The sequence below is a fragment of the Aspergillus aculeatinus genome, assembly GCF_003184765.1.
Source record: "Aspergillus aculeatinus CBS 121060 unplaced genomic scaffold BO66scaffold_13, whole genome shotgun sequence".
NCBI classification, from domain to species: Eukaryota; Fungi; Ascomycota; class Eurotiomycetes; order Eurotiales; family Aspergillaceae; genus Aspergillus; species Aspergillus aculeatinus.
In genome coordinates this window covers 404,915-428,212 of record NW_020291482.1, presented here as the reverse complement: position 1 = coordinate 428,212, position 23,298 = coordinate 404,915, and the positions used below count along the sequence as shown (strand labels likewise).

General features: G+C 54.7%; 9 protein-coding genes and 1 non-coding gene across 10 annotated transcripts; 6 read left to right on the top strand and 4 right to left on the bottom strand.

The window, feature by feature from the left end:
* Nucleotides 1-1,205: 1,205 nt before the first annotated feature.
* On the top strand, nucleotides 1,206-2,410 carry BO66DRAFT_39487 (uncharacterized protein). Its single transcript, XM_025648096.1, has 2 exons — nucleotides 1,206-1,991; nucleotides 2,042-2,410. The coding sequence occupies exons 1-2, from the start codon at nucleotides 1,608-1,610 to the stop codon at nucleotides 2,291-2,293; spliced, it is 636 nt and encodes a 211-aa protein (XP_025506009.1). The 5' UTR covers nucleotides 1,206-1,607; the 3' UTR covers nucleotides 2,294-2,410.
* Nucleotides 2,411-3,479: 1,069 nt separating this feature from the next.
* Nucleotides 3,480-8,476, top strand: BO66DRAFT_409901 (uncharacterized protein; the record flags this gene model as incomplete). Its single annotated transcript, XM_025649206.1, has 3 exons — nucleotides 3,480-6,809; nucleotides 6,866-8,260; nucleotides 8,321-8,476. 3 exons carry the CDS (start codon nucleotides 3,480-3,482, stop codon nucleotides 8,474-8,476), a joined length of 4,881 nt encoding a protein of 1,626 aa, XP_025506008.1.
* A 627-nt stretch (nucleotides 8,477-9,103) lies between these two features.
* BO66DRAFT_345708 (putative metallo-beta-lactamase domain protein) lies at nucleotides 9,104-10,534 on the top strand. Its single transcript, XM_025644558.1, has 4 exons — nucleotides 9,104-9,328; nucleotides 9,503-9,922; nucleotides 9,959-10,144; nucleotides 10,215-10,534. Exons 1-4 carry the CDS (start codon nucleotides 9,194-9,196, stop codon nucleotides 10,407-10,409), a joined length of 936 nt encoding a protein of 311 aa, XP_025506007.1. The 5' UTR covers nucleotides 9,104-9,193; the 3' UTR covers nucleotides 10,410-10,534.
* A 64-nt stretch (nucleotides 10,535-10,598) lies between these two features.
* On the bottom strand, nucleotides 10,599-11,624 carry BO66DRAFT_469902 (uncharacterized protein; the record flags this gene model as incomplete). Its single annotated transcript, XM_025652750.1, has 1 exon — nucleotides 10,599-11,624. The coding sequence occupies one exon, from the start codon at nucleotides 11,622-11,624 to the stop codon at nucleotides 10,599-10,601; it is 1,026 nt and encodes a 341-aa protein (XP_025506006.1).
* A 372-nt stretch (nucleotides 11,625-11,996) lies between these two features.
* BO66DRAFT_370192 (putative haloacid dehalogenase-like hydrolase) lies at nucleotides 11,997-13,555 on the top strand. Its single transcript, XM_025645408.1, has 5 exons — nucleotides 11,997-12,225; nucleotides 12,350-12,382; nucleotides 12,451-12,660; nucleotides 12,761-12,923; nucleotides 13,032-13,555. Exons 1-5 carry the CDS (start codon nucleotides 12,041-12,043, stop codon nucleotides 13,257-13,259), a joined length of 819 nt encoding a protein of 272 aa, XP_025506005.1. The 5' UTR covers nucleotides 11,997-12,040; the 3' UTR covers nucleotides 13,260-13,555.
* BO66DRAFT_419104 (zinc knuckle domain protein) lies at nucleotides 13,516-15,549 on the bottom strand (the record flags this gene model as incomplete). The annotated part of the gene is made up of 2 exons (XM_025649790.1): nucleotides 14,464-15,549; nucleotides 13,516-14,394 (listed from the first exon to the last, which is right to left on the bottom strand). Exons 1-2 carry the CDS (start codon nucleotides 15,478-15,480, stop codon nucleotides 13,516-13,518), a joined length of 1,896 nt encoding a protein of 631 aa, XP_025506004.1. The 5' UTR covers nucleotides 15,481-15,549.
* A 1,177-nt stretch (nucleotides 15,550-16,726) lies between these two features.
* On the top strand, nucleotides 16,727-17,427 carry BO66DRAFT_436664 (ORMDL family protein; the record flags this gene model as incomplete). Its single annotated transcript, XM_025650939.1, has 3 exons — nucleotides 16,727-16,859; nucleotides 16,955-17,313; nucleotides 17,380-17,427. 3 exons carry the CDS (start codon nucleotides 16,727-16,729, stop codon nucleotides 17,425-17,427), a joined length of 540 nt encoding a protein of 179 aa, XP_025506003.1.
* A 1,008-nt stretch (nucleotides 17,428-18,435) lies between these two features.
* BO66DRAFT_427421 (glycoside hydrolase family 71 protein) lies at nucleotides 18,436-20,401 on the bottom strand. Its single transcript, XM_025650349.1, has 4 exons — nucleotides 20,079-20,401; nucleotides 19,476-20,007; nucleotides 19,262-19,393; nucleotides 18,436-19,189 (listed from the first exon to the last, which is right to left on the bottom strand). The coding sequence occupies exons 1-4, from the start codon at nucleotides 20,211-20,213 to the stop codon at nucleotides 18,678-18,680; spliced, it is 1,311 nt and encodes a 436-aa protein (XP_025506002.1). The 5' UTR covers nucleotides 20,214-20,401; the 3' UTR covers nucleotides 18,436-18,677.
* A 769-nt stretch (nucleotides 20,402-21,170) lies between these two features.
* On the bottom strand, nucleotides 21,171-22,112 carry BO66DRAFT_427420 (2EXR domain-containing protein; the record flags this gene model as incomplete). Its single annotated transcript, XM_025650348.1, has 1 exon — nucleotides 21,171-22,112. The coding sequence occupies one exon, from the start codon at nucleotides 22,110-22,112 to the stop codon at nucleotides 21,171-21,173; it is 942 nt and encodes a 313-aa protein (XP_025506001.1).
* Nucleotides 22,113-23,195: 1,083 nt separating this feature from the next.
* Nucleotides 23,196-23,266, top strand: BO66DRAFT_t105. The gene has a single exon. It is a non-coding gene; the product is annotated as a tRNA-His (tRNA).
* The last annotated feature ends 32 nt before the right edge of the window (nucleotides 23,267-23,298 follow it).

The window sequence follows — 23,298 nt, the reverse complement described above, 5'->3', positions numbered from 1 at the left end:
CGCAATATTGGACATCAGAAGCAGTAAAATCGATATCTTAGCTACCTAGAGTCAATAGGTCGGGCTTGAATAAGTCGAAAACCCAGATATACCACACTACTAAAGTTGGCATTCACCAGGTGTGGCATGGCCTCCAGCTCAGGGTTCAAGGTTCCATACAGTACCTCCTCAATCCATCATATCATTGATCATCCATGATCATAGATCTACCTGCCTAATCTGGCAGGAAAGAATGAAGGGCTGTGACGAGAGATTTCTACACTTCTCAGTGACCAGAAAAAGATTGAACTCTTCCTCTCCGCCTTCTACTCGAATTCGCCTTATTGGGTTGGGTACAAATTAACCCCATACGGGCACTGCTCGTGTGGTTGAACAATTGTTCTTTCGCAGAAAAACACAATCCATGCGACAAAAGAACTTGCTTGCTGCCCGGTCCGTCAAACGGCTGCACATCCGATATGCGTCCTGACTCCTGCCTAACTGCCGGCTGCCATTGCTTGCTTCCTCCCTCCGATCGGGTTTCTCACCGCAGGACAGACTTCCAATTGTGAGAAAAACAGCGTCGGCAGTTAGATGCATCTTGCTGTCAAGCCTTGTCTTTCACTTGCAAGGAGCATAGGTGGCTGGTCGGGTAGAGTCTCTCTTTTCTCCTCCCCTTCCGGTGGCTGGGAGGATAAGTGAGTGGGTGACCTATGGATGGATCCCCCTGCCGTCGTTCGTCCCGTGAATCCACCCATTCAACTGGCACCATCCCATGGCTACATTGAGAAAAGAAAAAAAAAACCAACGTTGCATGCGACATGGCAGTAAGCAGCCTGAACCTTGATCGTTGTGGTCCTACTGGATGACCTTCGTGACGGTGGTCACCAATCAACGAGGGAGTCTCGCATTCGACGGGATGTGATGAGTTGGCAGATTTTCTATCGTCCGAAGAGACCGGAACGTTGGTCGTCCTGGAGACCCGCGTCCGGTCGGCGGGTGTTCAAGAAAGAAAAGACGAACAGGCCTTGTGGGTGGGACCTTGGCCCTTGACTACTTTGGAGCTTTGCTCTGCCTGCGGCCTGGGGAACAAAACAGACTCTCGAGCCCGCGGGTCCGCGGCGGGTCGGACAGGCCCACCGCTGGGATAACCTGGAGTCCTGGATCGGTCTCCCTCTGCGGTACCTACACTAGTCGTTTGAATCTGATGCTCTCCGCTATGAAGCAGATGATGATGAAGGTGATGATACTGGAGTAGTACTCCGTACCCATAGTGGTGATGGTCAACAGTGACGCCGCTTCGTTTCAGCTGTGAAGATCGTGGCGAATTTATGATGGGTCATAGAGAGGGCTGCTTTTACAAATGTTCTGGTTGCTCGTGTTTCATGCTCTATAAATCCCAGCCAATTTCCTGGTCGCAATTCGCGACAACCTGTTCTTCTCCAGCTCATGTCTTTGCCAGAATGGGTGGATGAAAGACGACTCGCTCTTTTGTTCGCTTTGGCTCTCCTCCCCTCTCACACCTGTACAACGGTTATAGGACCACCCAAGACACAGAATGCCAGACGGACAGGATACAGATCACATCTTGGGTTGCACCACGGAGGCAATAACCCGTTTGTCGCTTCATGGTGGGTATGAACCGCCGACCACATCCCTGGCGCGGAAAATTCCTATCCTACGGAGCTCGAGGCTTTCTTGCGGTTCAGGTTGAGTGTGGCAAGACCGGGAAACCCGAGAGGAGAGCGATTGATGTCGAACGATTCGAGAAAACATCTCTGGAGGTGGATAAGTGGTACTTATCTAGACTTCAATCCCAAGGGGAGGTTCAGATCATCGCGCAAAGCTCGGTCACCTTGCATGGATCTCACTCTGCTGGGATTCACACACTTACTCGCTCATACATACACGTAAGAAGGGGAAAGCCCACTTCTACCGATCCCAACCGACGTGGAAGAGAGCAATGGACACCCAAAGCGAGGACGATCAAAGCTCACTCAGCAGAATATAAGGTGGGAAACCCAAAGAGAGCGAGGCTGAAGAGTGGTGCTTATGCTCTTAGTGTAAGGGCGAAAGTGGTGCTCTTATTGTTTCGATGTTGTTGTTGGGTGACAATTCTTTCTTTTCTTTTTCCCTGTCTCGAATTTTATTTTCTGTCTCAGAAAATCGATTCTGTGCCAGCTCATCCATTGTAATCTGCGTACCTTACTTAAGTTTGGCTGGGACGACGACGAGAAGGAGGAGGAAGAACAAGAAGGTGGTAGTTAGTGGTGGCTATCTTATGAGTACTGACTTAACAGCTAAATCCAACTAGCCATCATCAAGTGTTGATGTTCTTTGACCAGCCTTCTGCTTTTTTTTTTCTGCTTGCCCACTTTTTCCCCTCCCCTCTTTCTCTTCCTCTGTTAGCTTCGGAGTTATTCCCGCCAAACCCTGTCTTGTACCTGATTCCATCTCCTTCACTTCTGCTCCCTCCCTCTTTGGGCTGATAATTGGATTTCCTTTTCCTCCAGGTGCTCCTCCGTCTAGATTACTATTTTATTTTATTTATTTATTTTGATTTTGATTATTCTTGAACATTGTCATTTGTTTCTTTTTGCAACCTAATTTGCCTTTGCTTCCTTCCCCTCTCTCCTTCGGTGATCTCTGGCTGGACAGCCACCAATGCATGGGGACTCTTGCGGTGAATGCACATGGCCACCAGCTAGATGATTGATTGATTGATTCAGTTATCCACTCCCAGTGAGCGATCTTCAACAACTCGCCTCTTCTTTCCTTCTCGCGCTCTATCGCACGTTCTCTTTCTCCCTCTCTTCCTATTCTCCCAGTCGTCGACTTTCTCACTAAGGTCATTCTATCTTTCTGAGTTCTTCCGCGGGTGGTGTAGAGAGAGAGAGAGAGAGAGAGAGAGAGAGAGAGTCGCCCAGCGTTGCTACAATCGCGTCTAATCCAACCGTCCATCCATCCATCCATCCATTTCCCCACCACCCTCTCTCTCTCCAGTGCTGGTACGCTGTTCTTCCTTTGCTTGTTGCTGATATTGATCGCATCCTTACCTTTCCTGCCTCCATCCCCACTCCCTCCTCACTTTCATCTTTGCTTGCATCTATTTGTCTGCAGTTGTCTGCCACTGTCTGCCACTGTCTCCAACCCACTTACTGCACCTTCCGATCGGTCCGAGCTTGTGGTGAGACTCCAATCTGCTAACTGGCAGTCGAGGATCCAGAACCAGTTCCTGTCATCCAGCCTTACCATCTATCCATCCATCCATCCATTCTGTTCATCGTTTGCCCTTTACTCTTCCTTTCTTATCCCTTCCCTCCTTTCTTTCTGCACGCTTTCTCCCCCTTCTCCAGATCTCAGATTAAGAGCAAAAAGAGATCAGCCCCCCTCTCAAGGTCCTAAAAAAAGAAACCCCGAACCCGATTATGATTCGGGTTGGCTGAGAAAGGAAAAGACAACGAGACTTACTCTCTCGATTCTTTTCCTTATCGACCATGATGGGCGTCGAAACGCGCCGCAGACCGGTCCTGCCTGCCCCCACTGAATCCATTGTCGACACCAACACCACCGGCGGCAGCGTCACAGGCACTGATCTGGCAACTGACATCTCTCGCCGCACAGACAAAACCTCTTACTCCATTCCAGACGACGGGACTCCCGTCACTATCCCCACCCGTCGGAAACAACACCATCGTTCCCGCGGGGACGATTCCAAGCTGTCCCGCTCGTCGCAACACTCCCAGACCTCCCTGCTCATCGAGTATTTCGAGGGCGGGAAGGGTTCTGGCTCCCTGGTTTCGCGGCCCAGCGTCCGTGTCCGAGTGACCCCTTCCTCCGCGCGGAAGCTGAAGGACCAAAGAGACCATATTCAAATCACCGAGTCTAGCGGCAACCGTAAACCGGTTTATTCCCGCCGCATTTCCCTCAGCTCGCCCCACAAGCACCGGTTACTGGCCGAGTCCGGCCCCGATGATCAAAGTATAAGCTCCTCCAATTCAGCTACCGATGAGAACCAGCCTCCTGGTCATTCCCCCGTTGAGATTGAGCTCATGGATCGCCATCGTGGTAGTGAGGTTTCCAGCCTGTCGCGCGACACACGGTACATGCTGCCCGCCTCGGATATCTCCTCCATGCCTGCAGATAGCATGCTGGATACCCCCTCGTCTGGCCTCCGTCGCAAACGCAGTCAAAGCCTAGAGCGAGGTCCAAGCCACGAGTCCAAGGACTACCTTAAGACCCCGAGACGACAAAGAAGTCGCAGCCTAAGCACCGAGCGGATCGCTCATCGCGTGGCAGAAAAGCTTAGCAGCGATCCTCGCGACGGCTCCCGACAGCGTCGACGGGCAGAGAAAAGTAAGTTTGACGACAGTGAGGAGGCCGATCTCAAGTCTTCCCGGCATCGAGGGCACGACGACATGATCAGTCCCGAGTCCAGCCTCCTCAGCGCCTCGGCCGTCTCCTCGCATCGCCGATCCGGTGACCAGTACTCCTTCCGATCCGGGACCTCCAAATCGTCCATCAACAACCCGAAACTACTTGAAACCGTCGAAGACGCGATTCGGAGGTTGATCCTGCCCGAACTGAAAGAGCTGAAGAAAGACCAAAAAGTCATGTCGAATACTTCCAAGTTTGACCGGGACATGAATGCCTCGCACTCCTCCGCCAGTACACCGTCACGGGATGGACTCGGAAGGCGACTGTCAAAACACGCAAGTGCGCCTGACGTTAGGAAGCCCAAAGTTGTTCTCAACAAGGATAGTCGTGACGAGGGGATCACTATTTCGGGAGATTCAGTCCCCTCTCGGGCCGAGCGGCGATCGAGTAAGGGTAGCGAGAAGTCTCCAGATATTGGCTACGTCAAATGGGCCAATCGACCAGAGTTGACTGAGCAAGAAAAGCTGCGGCGCCAGCGAAGCAAAGGGCTGCGCGAGGCAGAAAAAGCGGGCCTCGTCGGTAGCGCCCTAACAGCGGCGGCTCTCCAGCATCACGATTCGCGATCGAGCTTGGCTAGTAGCGAAGGTAGACGCAGAAGCAGCGGCCCCCAGAGCCCGATAGGAGGCATCAACGAGACTGAGCTGGTCTTCCAGAGACACAACATTGCTCCCATGCCATTACGCAGTGCAATCGAGTCAGATCTGACAAGGGCTTCACTGCTCTCAGAGCAGTCTGCCGATCCCTATTCTTACGAGGAGTCTAAAGAACACGACATCTCGCGTGGGTCGTTTTACCAAACCATCTCCCCTACTCCACGATCCCCGGGTCAGGCTTCTCTGGACTCGCAGCATGATTTGAAGCTCAAGCACAGCAACCTATCTAGCCATAACTTGTCTCTGCGCAGCGTCTCGAGTCATTCGTCCGTCGGAGGTGCTTCGGCCGGAGCTATTGCGGCGGCGGCTGCAGCCAACTTGCTTGATGTACATGCAGGACACCATGACACCGATTATAGTGATCTCACAAGCCGACGACGGACACTCAGCCCAATTCAAAGCGTGGCGAGCAACATCAGCCAGTCTCCAGTAAAGCAGAACTCGACTTCTTATGATCACCACGACTTTTCCGACGATGAAAAGGGGCTGGAGCCGCGTTTGTCCATTGATTCGCTCTCGTCTGCTCCCAGCACCAACCTCGCAAGGTCAACCCGCCCGGAAGGACTCAGCATCAATAGTCAGACTGAGTCCCTTCGAAACCAATATGACCCTGGGCACGAGCTGGGCTACGAGGAGACGCCTAGAGCATCGCCACGAGGCAATCGCTGGGTTGAACATTCGGATGGAGAAGACGACGGCGACGACTATGCCCACTCGACTGCGAGCACTGAGCGCAACAGAATGCCTGGACACAACGAGGACAGCGAGGTTACTTTCATGGACCACGCGAAGCAAGGCCAACCTGTCGCTGAAGGTGTCGCCGCCAATCCTCGCTTTGTCCATCCCCTCGCCGTAGAGTCGGCAGTGGCTTCGCTCTTGGATCCCACTATTCTAGACACCAAGTCCAGTCAGTCTGCTGCTAATCGCTCCATGAACGACATTCCCGAACAAGCCGAGAGCGATCGGGATGAGGCGATGGACAAATTGGATGAGACTCCTCATGCTTCTCGCCAAGGAAGCCCTCTCAAGCAAGGCCACAATGTGTCAAGTCCTGATGCTACATCGTTCCCGAGACGTATGGGTGCCACTTCGCCTCCGCAGAGTGTGACCCAGTCTTATGAAGACTTGACAGATCCGACTCACATGTTCGCCGGAATCCGCGACCAGAGCCCCCTTCCCGAGGAAGACCCACTTCCAGATACTGAATCGGAAATCAATACCAATCCTTCCATTATCCAAGGACCGGCGGCTCAAGAAGCTAGTTGGTCGTTCAATCAGACGCCTTCCAAAGATGCTCCGTCTCCTCTCTTCGATAAGGGTGGCGCCGTTGCTGGTGCGGCTGCTGGTGCGGGCCTGGGTTTGGGGTCGGTCGACCACGCACAATACGACCAGGAATATTACCCCGAGGACGAATATGCTGCAAATGACTACTACGACCAACAATATTCGCGGCAATTGTATGGGACACCTCTTGGAGCCAAAGACGAGGGCTATGTCTCGGCTGCCAATCCCCGTTCTCCAAGCGTTGATACGCCTGAACCATTGAAAAAAGGGATGGGAGGGATTGATGCCAACATGGGTATGTTCGACAGTCCCATGGGAGCTGATGATTTCATACCCGGCCATCAGCGACAGCTGAGTGGGTACTCCCATGGGGTTGGATCTCCGCTATATGATAGTGCCACTGGCAAAGGCATCGATCGTATTCAGTCCAAGGACATCGTCGCACTCATGGACCATGTAAGTTCCATTTCCCTTTCATCAATACTTAGACAACTCTGCTGACACTGTCTAAGCTTACTGTACGCGATGCGCAACGGAACGCCAGAGATACGGAAATTCTGGTGACGCTGGTTCGAAGCGCGGCCGAGATGCGCAACTCGTTCGAGGAAATGAAGAAGTTCATCGCTCAGCAAGATGGAATGCTCATGGAGGCCAGCGACAGACAGCACGAGCGTACATATCGGGCTGTTGGCGGACCGCGCCCACTGCCGGTCAGTGCGCGTAGCGCTCGTCAAATGTCTGTGGACGATGGCGAGGAACTGAGCCAGAAGCGCAAGAACATCTTCAAGCGTGCGCTTAAGGGCCTGAGTATGAAGAACTCGAATGATCTGACCAAGATCGAGGATATGTTGGAGCAATTGCTGGAGGAGGTTGAGGCTCTCCGCCACAATCAGGATCACGGGTTTCCGCGCAATGGTAACCGGGCTGCCAGCGTGGATCCGGAAGGCTATGAGCCAGAAGGTCATTCGGGAACTTCCTCTCCTGGGAATCCCTCCGAATACCTTTCGACGTCGTCACAGCTCGTCCAGGATCCAAATCAGTTCCGGAAGGGCCTCGAGAACCGTGTGAGCACGGTCCAGGAGGTTGATGAGGATATGGAAGACGATCGCGGGGAATTCCTGAGCCCTCACCTAGTGTCTCAGCCGAACCCCAACAACCGACAGGACCGAGCTGGCTCGGCTCCTGTCTCAACACCCCCTCGGGAGGCGATGGCTTCGGGGGCTCTTAGCACTGACACCACCCCGAAGACTACCGAGAAGGCAAAGAAGCACAAATCCAGCAGCTCTTCGTTCTTTCCCAAAATCTCACGCTGGTCAAAGACCACCGCCTCGTCGATGGGTGACAACATCCGCAACAGCATTCAACCGAATCGCAAAGAGCGGGCGTCTTTTGATGCTTCGCGCTCCGGGTCCGACCTCGCACAGGGGCCATATCAAACGACAAATTATTATGATCCTCAGGGCGAAGATCGACTGCGCTCCACTTACACCTTAGATGACCAGCAACATGAGAACCGACCACCGTCGCCGTTGGTGCCATCTCAGGTGTCTGAAACGCCCAAGTACCGGGCTCACCGCGGTAGCCTCGACCTGCACCATCCCCAGCCCCGCCAAGGACCCACCGGACGGTACCAATCCCAGCTGGAAACGCAGGCTCAGGTTTACACCGCACCGTCCGACCACTGGGGATCGAATCCCAGCTTGTCGGGTGTAAATGCCAATCCGCGCTACAGTGGTGGCGGCCGGCTATCCCCCATCTCGGACGCAGGTTATTCAGAAGCCAGTTCTCGCCAGACGGGACCCCCGCGACCCCCGAAGATCAAAGACGAAGGGCCCCTGATCCCGGAGAGGCCCCCCAAGGTTAAGGATGACGACGAGCGGTCGTATATGGATCGTGTCGTTTCACGGGTCAGTGTGCATTCCTGGAAGGGACGGCTGAGACGAGCTATGCTGACGAGATTTCTGTAGAGTTCTGCTGTTCAATCCCCACGCAGCACGCCTCCCCCGCGCAAACCGACGGGGCCTCGTCCCCTCAACTCGGGCAGTCAGTACAGCCCGGCGCGACGGAAGCGAAGCCAGTATCGAGCGACCAGTCCGGAGCAGGTTGATGCCGAGCTTGACTAGACGTTTCTGATTTCAGTTGATACCCTTTCTTTTTATTGTTTTGATTTGTTGCCTGCGGACCGTTTACGACATAATGACATGACTAGTTGCACCATGTGCTATGACCAGCGTCTTGCATTTGTGCGAGCGTGATTTCTTTTTGTGTGGGTGGACGAGGTTGTGGCTGTGAATTTTGTTATACCATGTATCCATTTGCTGTCGTATAGTGATGCGCTACATATTGACTTGATTTGATGCGGTGACTGGAGTGTGAGTGTAGACTGGCTCTAGCCTCTAGTTGATAATTGTTAATTGCAGTTAGTGTCAGGTCATAAGTAGCAGCCAGGCTCTATGCATGGTGACTGTAGCTATCCATGAATGCCGTTAGCTTATCGGTTTGTGGTTACTGGCATGAGGGGAGTTGGGGTTAGAGTATGAGAAGAATGGGGGGGGTGGGGAGTGATAAGTGGGGGTTGCATGTCAAGTCCCTACCTATCTAGTAGTAGTAGTCATGATGACATGGAGACTCCAACCGCCATGGACCTGCCATGGCTCCCAGCTCTATCGTGTTTGATGGGTGTTTTGAACCACGGAAATGTTCCTTATGCGGGGTAATCAACACGAAGTATAAGACCCTTAAGACCTTCCCTCGCCTCTCCCCTCATCAAGTATTCCATCACACCCTCCGCTCTCTCGTCCTCAACCTCGTTTCAATAACTAGTTACATACCTATGCACCATGCCAGATTCACCCCCATCATCTCTTGATTTCGTCATCTGCTCAACATGCGGCACGCAATTCCCCACCACCTCGCCGCCACCCAACTGCAAGATCTGCGATGATCCCCGCCAATTCATCCCTCCAACGGGGTACGTACAGTATACGTATACAGTGTCTACCTCCCCTTCCAAGTTCCCCAGCATTCACCAGCACCAGCACAAGCACATCACCCAGAGTCCCAGAGTCACCCAGAAATTCTAACAAACCAGACAATCCTGGACAACCCTCCGCGCCCTCCGCCACCACCCAAACCCCAGCACAAACCAGACCCAAACCCAGACCCATGACCATGAGCCCCACCAACCCTACCACAACGAATTCCACTCCCTCCACCCCAGCACCGACCCCGAAACCGACCTAACGACATCCTCCCTCCTCGCAATCCACACCGTCCCCAAACTCGCCATCGGCCAGCGCGCCTTCCTCTGCCGGACCCGCCGCGGCAACATCCTGTGGGACTGCATCCCGTTCCTGGACGACGCCACGATCGCCCAGATCGAGGCGCTGGGCGGGCTGCGGGCCATCGTCATCTCGCATCCGCACTACTACGCCACGCATCTGGAGTGGGCGCGCGCGTTCCGGTGTCCGGTCTTCTTGGCCGCGGAGGATGCGGAGTGGGTTGTTCGGCGGGGCGAGGAGCAGGTGTTTTGGGAGGCGGGGAGGTTGGATTTAGGGGAGGTTTTGGGGGTTGATGTAAAGGAGGAGGAGGGGGGTAGGGGTGAGGGTTTAGGTGAGCTGGAGGTGATCAAGACCGGCGGCCATTTCCCAGGCAGTACGGTGCTGTGGTGGTGGGCGTTGCGGACGCTGCTCATTGCGGATACGATCGGGACGGTGCCGAGTGGGATCTATCATGTCGATCGACTGCCGGGGACGGCGTCGTTTACGTTCCTGTGGTCGTATCCGAATATGGTTGGTCGCCCTTGTTGCCGGTGCTTCATCCTTCTTCGGGGGGGTTTTGCTGACTTGGACCTGACGGTAGATACCCTTGCCGCCGGATGAGGTGCTGAATATCTGGAAGGCGATCAAGCACACCGACTTCGATTCGACGTATGGCGCTTTCGTGGGGATGCATACGCACGGGGATAGCAAGAAACGCGTTCTGGAGAGTGCTAAGATCTTCGTCCGGGCTATGGGGTATCTGGATCATGCCATTCATAAGGAAGTCTGTTTGTGACAAAGCATCTAAGGTATACACTGAGCGCGGCTCTCTTCGTTATTGTACAGTACAATCATACCAGGTCCCTGTCATGGCGGGTGCATGAATGCTCTCCCACACAGCACGGGAAGCCTGTATACTCTAAGGTACAGTTCAGTTAATGATACTTACATCTTTGACCTGACAACACTCCACACACACACTACCCTAAACTTCGGTATACGGCCTCATAGAAGTCTGCAATCCAGGAGCAACAGTGGGAGCGTTGTTCTCTTCATCCTCCGCGGGCCCAGCACCAGGACGCTGCGTCGCCGTGGCCAACCAGCTCAACTCCACCCCATCGCTGATGGGGAACTGGCCCGGATAACTTTCCACCGAGCACGCCGGCTGCAAGCGGTCCATCGTCTCCTCGACGACGACGGGCTCGGCGCGGTGGTGCGCGGGCACCTCGTTACTCTCTGGCGCGACGACCGAGACCATCGACCACGGCTGGCTCAAGACGCTGAACCGCAATCGCTCCGTCATGAACCCGGAATAGCGGATGTGGGGCAGCACGATACTCTGGCGGCGATCCGACCCCAATGACAGACTCCTCCTGAGGGTGGCCGAGTAGATCGAGTCACTCATCCGCGGCGGGTAGACGACGTTCTGCTGCTGCTGCTGCTGCACCTCAACCACTGAATTCGCAGTCTTGCTGCCAATGGCGGAGTGGCTAGTCACGGCGCTGTCTCCTCGACTACGTTTCACTGGGCGGTTGGACGGCCGCAGGGAGAGGATGCTCGCAGCAGGCAGTGGCCGCTTCGGTCGGAGCGAGGAGCCGCTCACTCGCTCGGTGGCTGTGGGGGACGTCGCTAGACTCTGCATCGCCTGCGCGTCGACGGTGGAATGGTGCGGATGCGCTTCGGGGTCATCGGGGTGGGAGGGGTCGGCGGGCTCGAGGCCCAGGATGAGGGAGCTGAGGTGAATGATGCGGCGCTCTTTGCGGTGGATGGACTGGCAGAGGCCGTGGCGATGGGACAGCTCGGACGAAGGGTCGATGTCACGGAGAAATGCCACGAACAGTAGCAGGTTGAGCATCAGGATGGTGGCCGTGAGGTGGATGGCGCGAGTGAGGCTGGCACCCGGGGCAGAGGCCATTTTTATGATGGACGATCGAGCAGGTGGGTTGGGGTTTGTAAATGTGGCGATCGGGAGAGGGGGTGGTGAGATGAAAAAGACAGTAAATGCTTCCATGGTGTGATTTCGAGGTTATTTTGTTTTAAGGGAGGCAGGATTTGGGAATGGTGGTGGTGGTGGGAGTGGCAGTGAGGAGGAGGTGCATCGGCATTGCAGGAAGGAACCACCCGGTGGTTGGGTCCTTACATGCTGAGTTTCAATGAACATGATGAAGATGGATGAAGTGCAGAGGAGACGCGAATCCAATATTCACCATGCAGCACTTGTGTATAGTAGTTGTGTATGGTTATTTGTCTCCGCATTCCATCGACGATGACTTTTCTTTATCTTATCGGCGGCTGCGGAGCCACTCGGACCCGCAAACGTCAGACTTTCTCCCCTCCGAGGTCCTCTCTTCCTACTCTCCCTCTCCACTCTCTCCGTCTCCAACATCCTGAACTATCCTGGACTGACTCACAATCTTATCGGATTCAATGCTCCTCTCTCCCTTCAATTCATTGCGTCTTTCCCATCGCTTCATGGCTACTCTCTCCTCCGCAGCAGCTCCGCAATCCCCGTTGCGTCAACGACGCTTCGCTCCTCTCAATGCGGAGAACTCGCGAGATTCCTCCGCACCCGCGCTGAGGGGCATCGTCTTCGATGTCGACGGCACATTATGGTGAGTTTTCAGGTTATCTTTGCTTCATCCTATGCTTCTTTCTCTTCTAAACCATTTACTCTATTTCTCCTCCTGCCCCTCCTTTCCCTCAGCCAACCCAATCAATCTAACAAACCACGCAAAGCCTCCCCCAAAACTACATGTTCGCCGAGATGCGGTAACCTCAACCCTTCCCCCGGCGCATACTTGTCCAACTCCACCCATCCTAAACCTCCAAAAAAACAGAGCCGTCCTCAACATCGACAAAAAAACCGACATCCTCCACCACATCGCCAGCCTCCCCACCGCCTCCGCCCAACTCGAAGCCGCCGACAAGATCAAGGCCATCGAACGCGAGGCCATGCGCCACCAACAACCGCAACCGGGGCTGGTGGATCTGATGGATTATCTGGAGCAGAGGGGGATTCGACGGGCGTTGTGTACGCGGAACTTTGAGTATGCATTGCTTTTCTCCCGCTCGCTCTGCGCTTTCCCATCTCTCGTCTTGGGGCTTTGGCATGGAATAGGCTGACTACGGTGGGATGAAAACGAATAGGGCCCCCGTGACGAATCTCCTGCAGAATCATCTCCCGGCTCATGTGTTTCTGCCGATCATCACCCGCGAGACGCCTGGGTTGTTGCCCAAGCCGGATCCGGCGGGGATTCTGCATATTGCGAGGGAGTGGGGGTTGGAGGATGGCGGGGAGGGGTTGATTATGGTGCGTTATTCGGCTTGGCCCTCTGACTTCACGTGTGCAAGGGTTGTATGAAGGGCCGGGTTGAGTGATACGAACTGATTGTTTTGCTAATGTTGCATCCGTGGTTAGGTTGGAGATAGCCTCGATGATATGACGGCCGGGCATACGGCGGGAGCCGCGACCGTGCTCCTCCTCAACGACCACAATGCTCATTTGAGAGACCACGAGCATACCGATCTCTGCATTGAGCGCTTAGATGAGCTGGTCGACATCTTGGGCCGTGGATTCGTCGGTCACAGAGGTGGGAACAAAGTTCCCGCGACCGATGCACCCACGGCCGCGGCATCGGCTCAATGATTTAGATCAATAAAGAGAAAGACAATGGCTTTTTGTGGCATTTGTACATAATGCTTTGCGAGAAAGGACCTGCCCTGGCTCCTTTTCGTCTGAGGGAATGATACTAAGACAAACAGATAAAAGAAAGATAATCATCCCGGGGTATTTTTTTACCAAGTACGCAAACATGCATCTATCCCCGCAGCCACTCGTAGAGGGGGTATCAGTCGTGTCAACTCAATCAACCATTCACATCCTGCATCAATCCCAGGCCTTCTTACCAGCGCCGCGGCGGACGGTACGCATCTCCACCGGACCCTCCCCCTCCTCTCTTCCCACCCCGACCACCACCGCGTCCTCCGCCGCCGCCTCTGGCCGGACGCGAGGGCGCGGGTGGCGGTCTCGCATTTCGACCCCCGGATGAGGGTTGGTAACTATCTCTGCCTCTTCCACCGCCGCCGCCGCCGGCACGACCACCGCGACCCGGACGGCCGTTCGGCGACAGGGACCGCTGTCGATAGCCACCACCACCACCCGTCGGCGCAATATTTCTATTGTTCGTGCCGATGCCCGCTCCGAAACGGATATGTCCGCGATTGTTGTTGCTGTTGTTACCGCGTTTGACGGGCTGCTGACGCAGCCGACTCATCATGTCGTCGCTGTCGGAGGACGGTGGGCGGTGCTGGTCGGCCCGACCGCGGATCTTCATCCCGCGGGGGCCCGGCGCTTGGCCGCCTCGGGGGCCGCCGCCGCCGCCGCCGCCGCCGCCACGTCGGCTGTTAACCACCGAGTTGGTGTTTGTGATCATGCCCAGGTCAATGCCGTGGAGGGTCCAGGTGGAGGAGAGGAGGGGTTTCTTGAGAGAGGGGCAATCGCCGATGAGGTGGCGGTTGCTGCAGCACTTGGCGCAGGAGATCGAGACGAGGACGGGGCCGGACGTTGGGTCGTGTTGGTTGCTGAGCTTCCACATCATGTCGCAGTCGAGTTCGAGGTGGTCGGACGAGCCGCACAGGTCGCATGGGGTCTCGGAGGCGGAGCCTTTCAGGGCGGAGGGGCAGGTGTCGTCGTCGTGGCCGCGCTCGCGACAGCGTTGGCAGCGGCGCCAGGTGGGGCATAGGCTGCTTTGGTGTTCGTTCCAGGCATTGCAATGGACGCACTAGTTTCGGGTTAGTTTATCTGCGAGCGGGGTGATGGGTGGCTGTGATTTGGGGGAGAGCAGGCATACCTCCTTCGAGGGACAGACTTCAGCCAGGTGGCCCTCCTGTAAACACTCCGTACAGGCGATCGGGAGCTGGAGATCGATGGCATTGATGTCACGGTCGTAGAACCTGTACTTCGCCTGGAAGTCCATGTCCTCCCGGTGAAGATCGGCGAGGACGGAGGGAGCTGTCGGGTACCTCTGGGAGTATCGGCGGTGTGCATCTTCCTTCGACATCTTCGGGGAGTCGATGAGATCGTCTTGTGCGCCGCGACGTTTGTACCCATTTGTGACCGGCTCGTACTCATCGTCGCCGTCGGGGGTCAGAATGCCATCCTGGGTCTGACCAAGGTTCTGGCCGGGGCCCCGCTCGCCGATGTTCAGCAAGATCGAGTCGTCCGCCTCCGAGTCCAACGAATCCGAATCATCCGAGTCCACCGATCCCTGCATGTGGCTCGAGTCCGCAGAGCTCTCCGCCTCGTCTACCTCGCCCTCCTCCATCTCATCGTCGCGATCGGACTTGTCCAAGGCGGCGTGGCCACGGTCACTGACCGAGGAAGTCGACGCGCTCCGGCTGCGCCAGAACTTGTCATTGACCGCGTCGAACTTCGAAGCAGCCGGCTTCTGGTTCTCTTCGGCCGCATTGCGACTCCCGCGAAGTGACGTCCGAATCGCACTCTTGCTGCCCTTGTTCCAACTGACGGGTGGTGCTGCTGCCGCGCCGGCGGCGGCGGCGGACTGCGGCTTGTCTGCGGCATCACCTTCCTCTTCGGATGAACTGGTGCCCACAGACTCGCTGTCGGAGCCGGAGGAAGACGTCTCGTCGTCGGGATCTACTTCCAGCGAGTTGGCGCTGAAGGTCGCCCCCTGCGGCACAAAATCCTGCACCTTGCGATCGTCCGCGGCGCCATTGCGTCGTTGCCGCTTGCGAGGGTTCGGGTTCGGGTCGTGGGAACTTTGCCGGGAGGAGCGGACGGAGGAGCCATTCAATTGTCCAACGGCGGCGGTCCGGGAGTCACCGTCATCGGACGGGGGAGCAGACATGCTGCGAGATTGGAACGTCAGTGGCGAGGGGGAGGGGGAGGAGAGTTGGGTTTGAGGATGATGACTGGAGAATAGTCGAAAGTGCTTTGTGCAACGCGAAGACTAAAGTTGTGAAGCATGATTGGGGAAATTTACGGAAGGCGGTAAGAACCACTGCAGAAGTCCGTCCGCCGTTTTCCTCCTTACCCAATTGGGATGGCACTTTATTATTAGCCCGTAGCATCATGGATTGCTATTACCTTACCTTATCTTATTTTCTTGTCCGATTTTGGTGGTTACGTACTTCCCTATGCATCATTTGCTTCCCAGACTCTTATATGTAACTCGACTTATATATGACTTGTAGTTTGACCTGCAGCAGATCGATGAGCGTCTAGAACCATGCCTCTGCATCGATTGCCGAGGAACTAATAACTTCTGTCCGCGTCTGGATTCTTTGCGGACCGACCGTTCGGTCGGTTCGTTTGGCTTTATCTATTCTTAGTTGTCTGTGTCTGTGTCTGTGTCTGTTCTGTTCTGTTCGGTTTCTGTTTCGGTTTCCCATTGACAGGTCTTCTCTTCTGTCTGTCTCCTGGAGCCCGTCGGAGATCGGGGCATCTGTCATCATCTTTTTTCCCCCTTCTGCATCTCGGGACATAGTCATATCGTACTTGGTGTCCTTTTGCTTTTGCTAGATTCAGAATCCTTTCCAAGTCCTCATCTATTTTACATGATTGTAAGAATACTCGCAGTAACATCTTAATTCTGATTCTGCTGAGAGTTGAGCTGGTCAGCAGAATAGAATACAAGCGGTAACGGGAATACGGTACCGGTGCTCCCGTGACCAACCATCCATCATTCGGGGATCCTCTTCAGATCTCGCCGTCGCCTCTAATCGAAAGTCCAGTCGAACATCGGCCTTCCCCCATCCTGCTTGCTAACCTACTTACTCTCTAACTATCTCTCTTTCTTACTTTTGTTGTCTCCCTCAATCAAACCACCTCACCCTCTCTTTTCTTTTCGTCTTTTTCCTTTTATTCTCGATTTCTATCCATTCCACTTCTTCGACTCCTACTCCTCTACCTGCGACTCTCTCTTTCCTCGTGCCAAGATTCCCTCCTCCTCCTCTTCCTCCTCCTTTCCGACTATCCCCTCCTCCTGCTCTGCCGATAATACCGCCAAAGTGTCTTCTCTACTCGTTCCCCGTGCCATCTCCTTCCCTCCGGAAGTCGACACTGGCCGACATCGGCTGACTCCGGACTCCAATATGTCTTCAGGCAAGGCTGGGCGGAGGAGACGGTCGAGCAGTATCATTTATCAGGAGCCTCCCGAGTCCATCGAGCGGACCAGCGACCAGGCTGCCCTCCCTAATCTGAATGCGAATTGGGTCAATGCTAAGGGTGAGTTTGCACACATAAAGGCGGGCGCGAATCTCAGCGGGCAGTCAAGCACAGAATGAACGAGGTGGCTGACGGCTTGTACGACGACAATCTAGGTGCCTGGACCATTCACTTCGTCTTGATCGTGGCTCTGAAGATCCTCTTCGACATTATTCCTGGTGTCTCGCAAGAAACCTCCTGGACCCTCACCAACATCAGCTATATGTTCGGCTCTTTCCTCATGTTTCACTGGGTGCGGGGCATCCCTTTCGAGTTCAACGCCGGGGCGTACGACAACCTCAACATGTGGGAGCAGATTGACAATGGCGACCAATACACTCCGACCAAGAAGTTCCTGCTCTGCGTGCCCATCTGCCTTTTCCTTCTCAGCACGCATTACACCCACTACGACCTGACGTATTTCACCATCAACTTCCTTGCTACGCTGGGGGTGGTCATCCCGAAGTTGCCCTTTGTGAGTTTGGCCCCACCCACCGTCTCAGGCGGCAGTATCGCAGTACTAACCTTCTTTCTCTGCCAGTCGCACCGTTTGCGAATAGGCCTCTTCTCCGACATCCCCGAGGAGTAGTCGCTCTCTGCTCCGGTTCATCGAATTTCCTTATCTTAATCCAACTCACATGTTCTCATTTTCCAGACTTGTCCTCCTTCCTATCTTTTTTCTCCATTCTTGCTAATATTCTCCACTTGGCGTCTATGTTGTCTTTCCCCTACGTCTCTCGCTGTCATCACCTTCATGTCCCCCTTTTCTTCCATCCACCCCACACTGTCAGCCATCGGGATCGGACCTCCGTCCACATTTGGGGAAGACCAAGTGGGGCACTCATCTGCCCAATTTGTACCGGTGTGTATTTCCAGGGTACCTTCCATGCGAAGGGGGAGGCAAGGACTGTCGGGGGGGGGTTCCTCGTTCTGCGACTGGAAACTGGGGTGGAAAGACAATTGAATTGTGGTTTCATCTTTGAAGAATAAAATTGGGCGATGGCGTGGAAAGGGGACGGCGGGCTACACTAGATGAAGAACCCAAAAATAGGGGAGAAACGGAGGGGTTATTGTACTCCTATTCTCCTTGGTTTCCAGATTATCCTCACCATCATCACTACTACACACTACCTACCCATATATCCCATCCATTATTACTTCCTGGTGCATTGCCTTGGTAGTTCTGTTGTGAGTAGGTCTGCAGTGTCAAGTCCGCGGTTCGAAGATAAGGTAGTCTCGGGGTCACTGATCTGGGAATAGAAAAAGGGGTCGACGCCGTGACCGACGATAATGATATTGGTGTCCTTCTGTTTTCTTTTCGAGATTTGGCAAATCCCAACTCTTCAGCGAAGCGGTACACGCGCTTGTGTCGTCTTGGAAGAAGTCGCAGCAGCATGCACTCAGAATTTCGTATTTCAACTCAAAATCAGTTTCGATAATCTCATCCCGGAGAATATCAATCGAAAGTCTTTATCCCTCCTAACCGGCGCTTCTTGTACTCAGCTCACAATCAACTCGGCTTCTTTATCAATCACGAACCCCCCCCCCCCACCTCCAAGCTCTTTCCTTTGCACAAAGCCAGAGATAACGAGATTATACAGGAGAACTCCACAACCTCATTTCCATCCCAAAACTATATAAATTCGCGCCAACCATGCCAACACTCAAGCTCAATCCCACCATCCACAAACCCCAACCCCAAATCCCTAGGATTTCCTAAGAAACCCGACTCTCGAGCAGGTCAGACTTAAACCCGACCATCGCGGCATCCTTGCAGCGGCATTCCTAGCCTAGCCTCCTAGACTCAATGACCAGGGACAGATACAGCCAACAACACAATTAAAACCCCGCAACTTTCCCCACATACACGTTGAAGTTGTAATACTTGTTGCACTGGCTCTGCACCGCCAACCCGCCCTGCCCACTCAGAATCGTCTGCCCATTGCGACTGACGGTGAACGTCTGCGGGCCCACCCCCATCGAGACGTTCGACGTCACGATCCCCGCGGGCACCTCGATGCGCACGGGGCCATTCGACCCACTGGTCACCGTCAGCGTCGCCGGGCTGGTCAGCATGGTCGCCACGAAGATACTGTCCCCAAGCATGGAGATCCCGTTCGGCGGTCCGAGGTTGTCCTCCGGGCACGAGACCCCCTTCGGCGTGGGCCGGTACCAGTACACCAGGCTGTCCTTCTCGACCCGCGGGGTGGCGGCCCCGGACTTGTACGCGGCGATGTAGGGCTGGTACAGGTCCCGCCAGGCGTCGTGCGGCATGCCCTTGGCCCACTTGGAGGACCCGTCGTCGCTGTGGTTGGCGGCGTAGGGGCCGATGTAGTGCGATTCGCCGTAGTCTATAACTCAGTGGGTATGTACATAGACAGTTGGGGGCTGTCCTGCTACGGGCTTGCGGAGTATGTGCTTACCATTCCACGAGATGATCTCGACCAAACTGGGCCGGAGACTCAGCATCTGCTCCCACCGGAGGGTCGGCAGGTTCTCGCAGATGAAGACCCAATTCTTGCTGTTGAAGTGGGTGGCGAACCAGGGCGAGACGGCTGTCGCTTTCGTTAACCCAACCCTCCTTGCAAGCACATTTTTAAGCCAAGTCAGATCAGAGAGTTGCGGCTGAAAACTCACGCGCCATATAAGTCGTCCCGGCCAGGTCCTTGACGTACCGATCATCCCAGATCGTCGTCATCGGACCCCTGATGATGCTATTGCCGCCGTCGGTGGGCCAGGCGTACCACGAGAACGCGCCGTCCGCGGCCCGCGCCCGGTTGCTGGACGCCTCGGCCGGGTCCTGCAGGTTCGGGAGCGCGTGGATCGCATGCGAGGTGCCCTGCTTCACGGGGCCCCAGTTGAAGCTGTCGCCCACGAAGGTGCTCACCACCGCCCCGCCCCGGTACTGCATCTGCGCCGGGTGGCTGGCGTACTGCTGCATGTAGGCGGTGATCTTGGCCGTGTCGCCGTTCGTCCAGTACGCGAAGTCGAAGGAGATGAAGACCTTGAAGCCGACCTGCTGCGCCGCCTGGTAGGCCAGCGCCAGTTGGGTTGGGGTGTACTTGTCGATGCTGGCGCAGTTCAGCGCGAAGGCGTCGATGCCGATCGCTTGCGCCGCTTGCATGTCGGCGATCCAGTCCTCGACTTGGTAGTTCTCGACGATCCCGACCTGTGGAGATGGGTAGTTAGCTTTGATGAGACAGTCTTGACTTGTGAAAGGGGCGAGACACTTTGACGTACCATGAAGTGGGCAAAGACATATCGGTCTGAGGCCTGGGGCTCATCGCGTTCAACTTCGACAGAAGGGAAACCCCAGACTGGTTGGAGGATACCTAGCACAAGGACGACCAGTTGGAGAAAAGTATTCCAGATCATGCTTGCTTCTTCAATTAGCTGTTCAAAGCTTGAGGTGCTCCCTCATTTCCTGGGGAAAGAGCCCAACCCCGGGCTTTTATGTTGACACACTCGCCATTCTCCCCCAGTTTGTGGAATTGAGCAAAAGGGAAGCACATTTCCCCTCCTTCTCTTCATCCCAGAGCACTTCCATCGTCGCTCACCTCAACCAGAACACCTTAGAGGCTCGAGATTGTAGTCGATGAGACCGGTGTAACCCATGGCTACACCTCAGAGATTAAGGTTATGCGCGATGCTGAACCACGTGAGATGCTGCAAACCGTCCGAGCTCTTCTTCCCACGGGCGATTCTCGATCCTACAGTAACACTCGGAGATTTAGTCTTCCAATTGACCAACGCTGGCAAGCTTCTGACCTGGTCACATTCATTGTTGCGGCTCGGCAGCGGCAAACAGTGACAAGTGACAAGACTCAGGGCTGTATACAGTACCTGCCCATGTCAAGGTACGAGCCGAGCCGCTTTTCCGCATTGACGTTTTACATGGACAACGTCCTCCAGCTTCGCAGACAAGAGTCCGGACTCAGAGCAAACGTGTGCGTTTGTCGCGATGCAACAAACCTGTTTTACTCGCTTCGCAGAGCTCTCAATTGGCGGTCTGGAGCTGAAACTCCCAACGATACGACGACATGCTCAAATGTCACTACTTAGTCTTCACGGCGTTGCCGTCGTGCATGCAAGCCGTGTACGACGTCGGCTCGACTACATCAAGCGAAGGGCGTAGGACAGCTACGGATGAGAATTGGCTTTGACGTCGGACCCACATGCTCAGTGTTTGCTTGTGTAGGGACTGGCATGTCGCAACTACTGTACATCAACCCCAGTGACCAGTCAACGGCCTAGATACACCTTGCAGAGGAATGAAACCACACCAACCACAGCAGGTGCCCACGGACTTCATGCCCCAGCATCAGCAGCTTCTCACGTACGCTGTATGGCAACACGGATAAGCTGGACCCTAAAATCCCTGTGAACCGAAGGGTTCCACTCCCTGAAGAGCGCAGTCAACGAAGGCTGGGTTCCGAGCATGACCGTACTCAGCTTCTCTAAGTCGGAGTCGTTCTCTTGGTTGTTGTTGTTGTTGTTGCTGCTGCCGCTGGCTTCCCATTCCATTTCACGGCTCGCTGGAACCCACCTCCCCTTCAGCGTGGCTTCCGATACTTCGAATCTCCACGGCTGTTTCCCTTCCATCGCATCACTCTCAAATTGTCTCTCGTCATCCCCCTGTTCATGGACAACCAGGTATACCACTTTCACGCCTCGCCATCGGAAAAAGGCGCCGACCAGGCTCCCCGGATGTTCCTGGAGCAGCCTCATCGCCACCGCCACCGACCGCAGCGCCCGCTCGGGGGCCGGAAAGGCGATGAACGTCGGTTCTCGTGCTACTACTCCACCCACTTCGCGGTATCCGGGCACACTCTCCGTCTTGCGTTTCTCCTGGATGAACCCATCCCACAGCTCCGCGGAGACGTAGAGGGTGTCGGTCTCCGGGGAGAAGGGACGAACGAGGATGTGGTGGTGGTGGTGGTGGTGGTGGGACGGGGACTGTTTCGGTCTCATCCACGACGAGAGAGTCTCCGCGTCTTGCTTGCCCACCCAGCACAGGGCGGTCCCGCGAGCCTCCCAGTTGACGAACAAGTGCGGGAGCTCGACCGTGCGGGGGCGCACTTGGCCGTGCTGGACGTCGATGCTCTGGGGCACCACCGCCGCGAGGGTGTCGTAGGCGTGGGTAGTCTGGCGCTGGCGCTGGCTGTAGAAGTAGAGGGGCTGTTCGATGAGCTCGGGTAGGGCTTCCTCCCAGATCTTGAGACGAAGCTCGGCGGGCAGCTTTGGGAACTTGCGGAAGGAACTTCTTGTTGCCATCGCTCTGGTGAAATGTGTTCGAGACTGTTATGATATGGAGTATAGGCTTGACGGAGTCGGTTAAATAAGACACTCAGTTCACTGAAAGATATCTTACCAGTACGAGTTCCAAGACCGAATAGCGATCAGTCTTGCAGATGTCGTCACTTTTTGATGCACAACAGTAAATCCAAGCCAACCTCCTCTGAAGATCAGCTAGCAGAATTTGTGAACAGCGTTGAGATCAAGGTACTCAGGGTGATCTGATGCTCCTAGGGTAAGGTAGGTGATCAGTGAGAACAGCTTCTTCTTGTTACACTGGCAGTGGGATCTCACTTCTTCATAACCATGAGAGTGGGTGTTAGATTGATGAGAATGATAACTTCTTTCAAGAATGTTTTCTGCACCAAGCTCAGTAGGGACGTGTCCCGCGTCTTCACATGCTATACACATTCACAACAAGAAAGCAATCATTCACTAAGGACACCGGCGTGAATTGCCTACAGTCTTCATAGCAAGTATTCCACCGGTATGAACATCACGTGAGCGATAAACATCTTGCTGAGACCTGAACTCTTCTACAGTCTTATGTACTTTTTACCACAAACATGCCAGCTCGCATAGATCGTTGCTTGTGGAACCTCATGTTTGATATATAATGCAATATCGACTGTATTTAGGGTGTCCTTTACTGGATGAATGCGCCAAGACCAGAGAACCCGACTTTTGATAGCAGATGTATAGAGTGTTACCTGCATATACCGAGCAACTCATCAACTTTAGAGGCTGCTGAGGAAGGGCGGAAGGTTTGGGGTTGATAGACATGTATGTACTTCAACATTCATGTATGTGGCTGGATAAAGGTACTTCGCCAGGCTAATTTGTGAGTTGAGGTTGCCACCACGCCGCCCATCTGGCTACCAGAAGCAAGAGTCAAATATACACACACCTGTACACATACAGATATCAAAGACCTGAGCATGGTAATTGGCAAAAGGCCGACTAATGGGCACTGATGTGTACTGTATTATGTATACCTATGCAACAGTCTGGCATCAAAACCTGTACACAGGACTCTAAAATGAGGCCAACATCACAACAACAGGTGCTGTGGTCTAGTGGTATGACGTCACGTTGTGGCCGTGCCAGCCCCGGTTCGATTCCGGGCAGCGCCACTTTCTTTTTTGGTTTGCTTTCTTTTTACTTC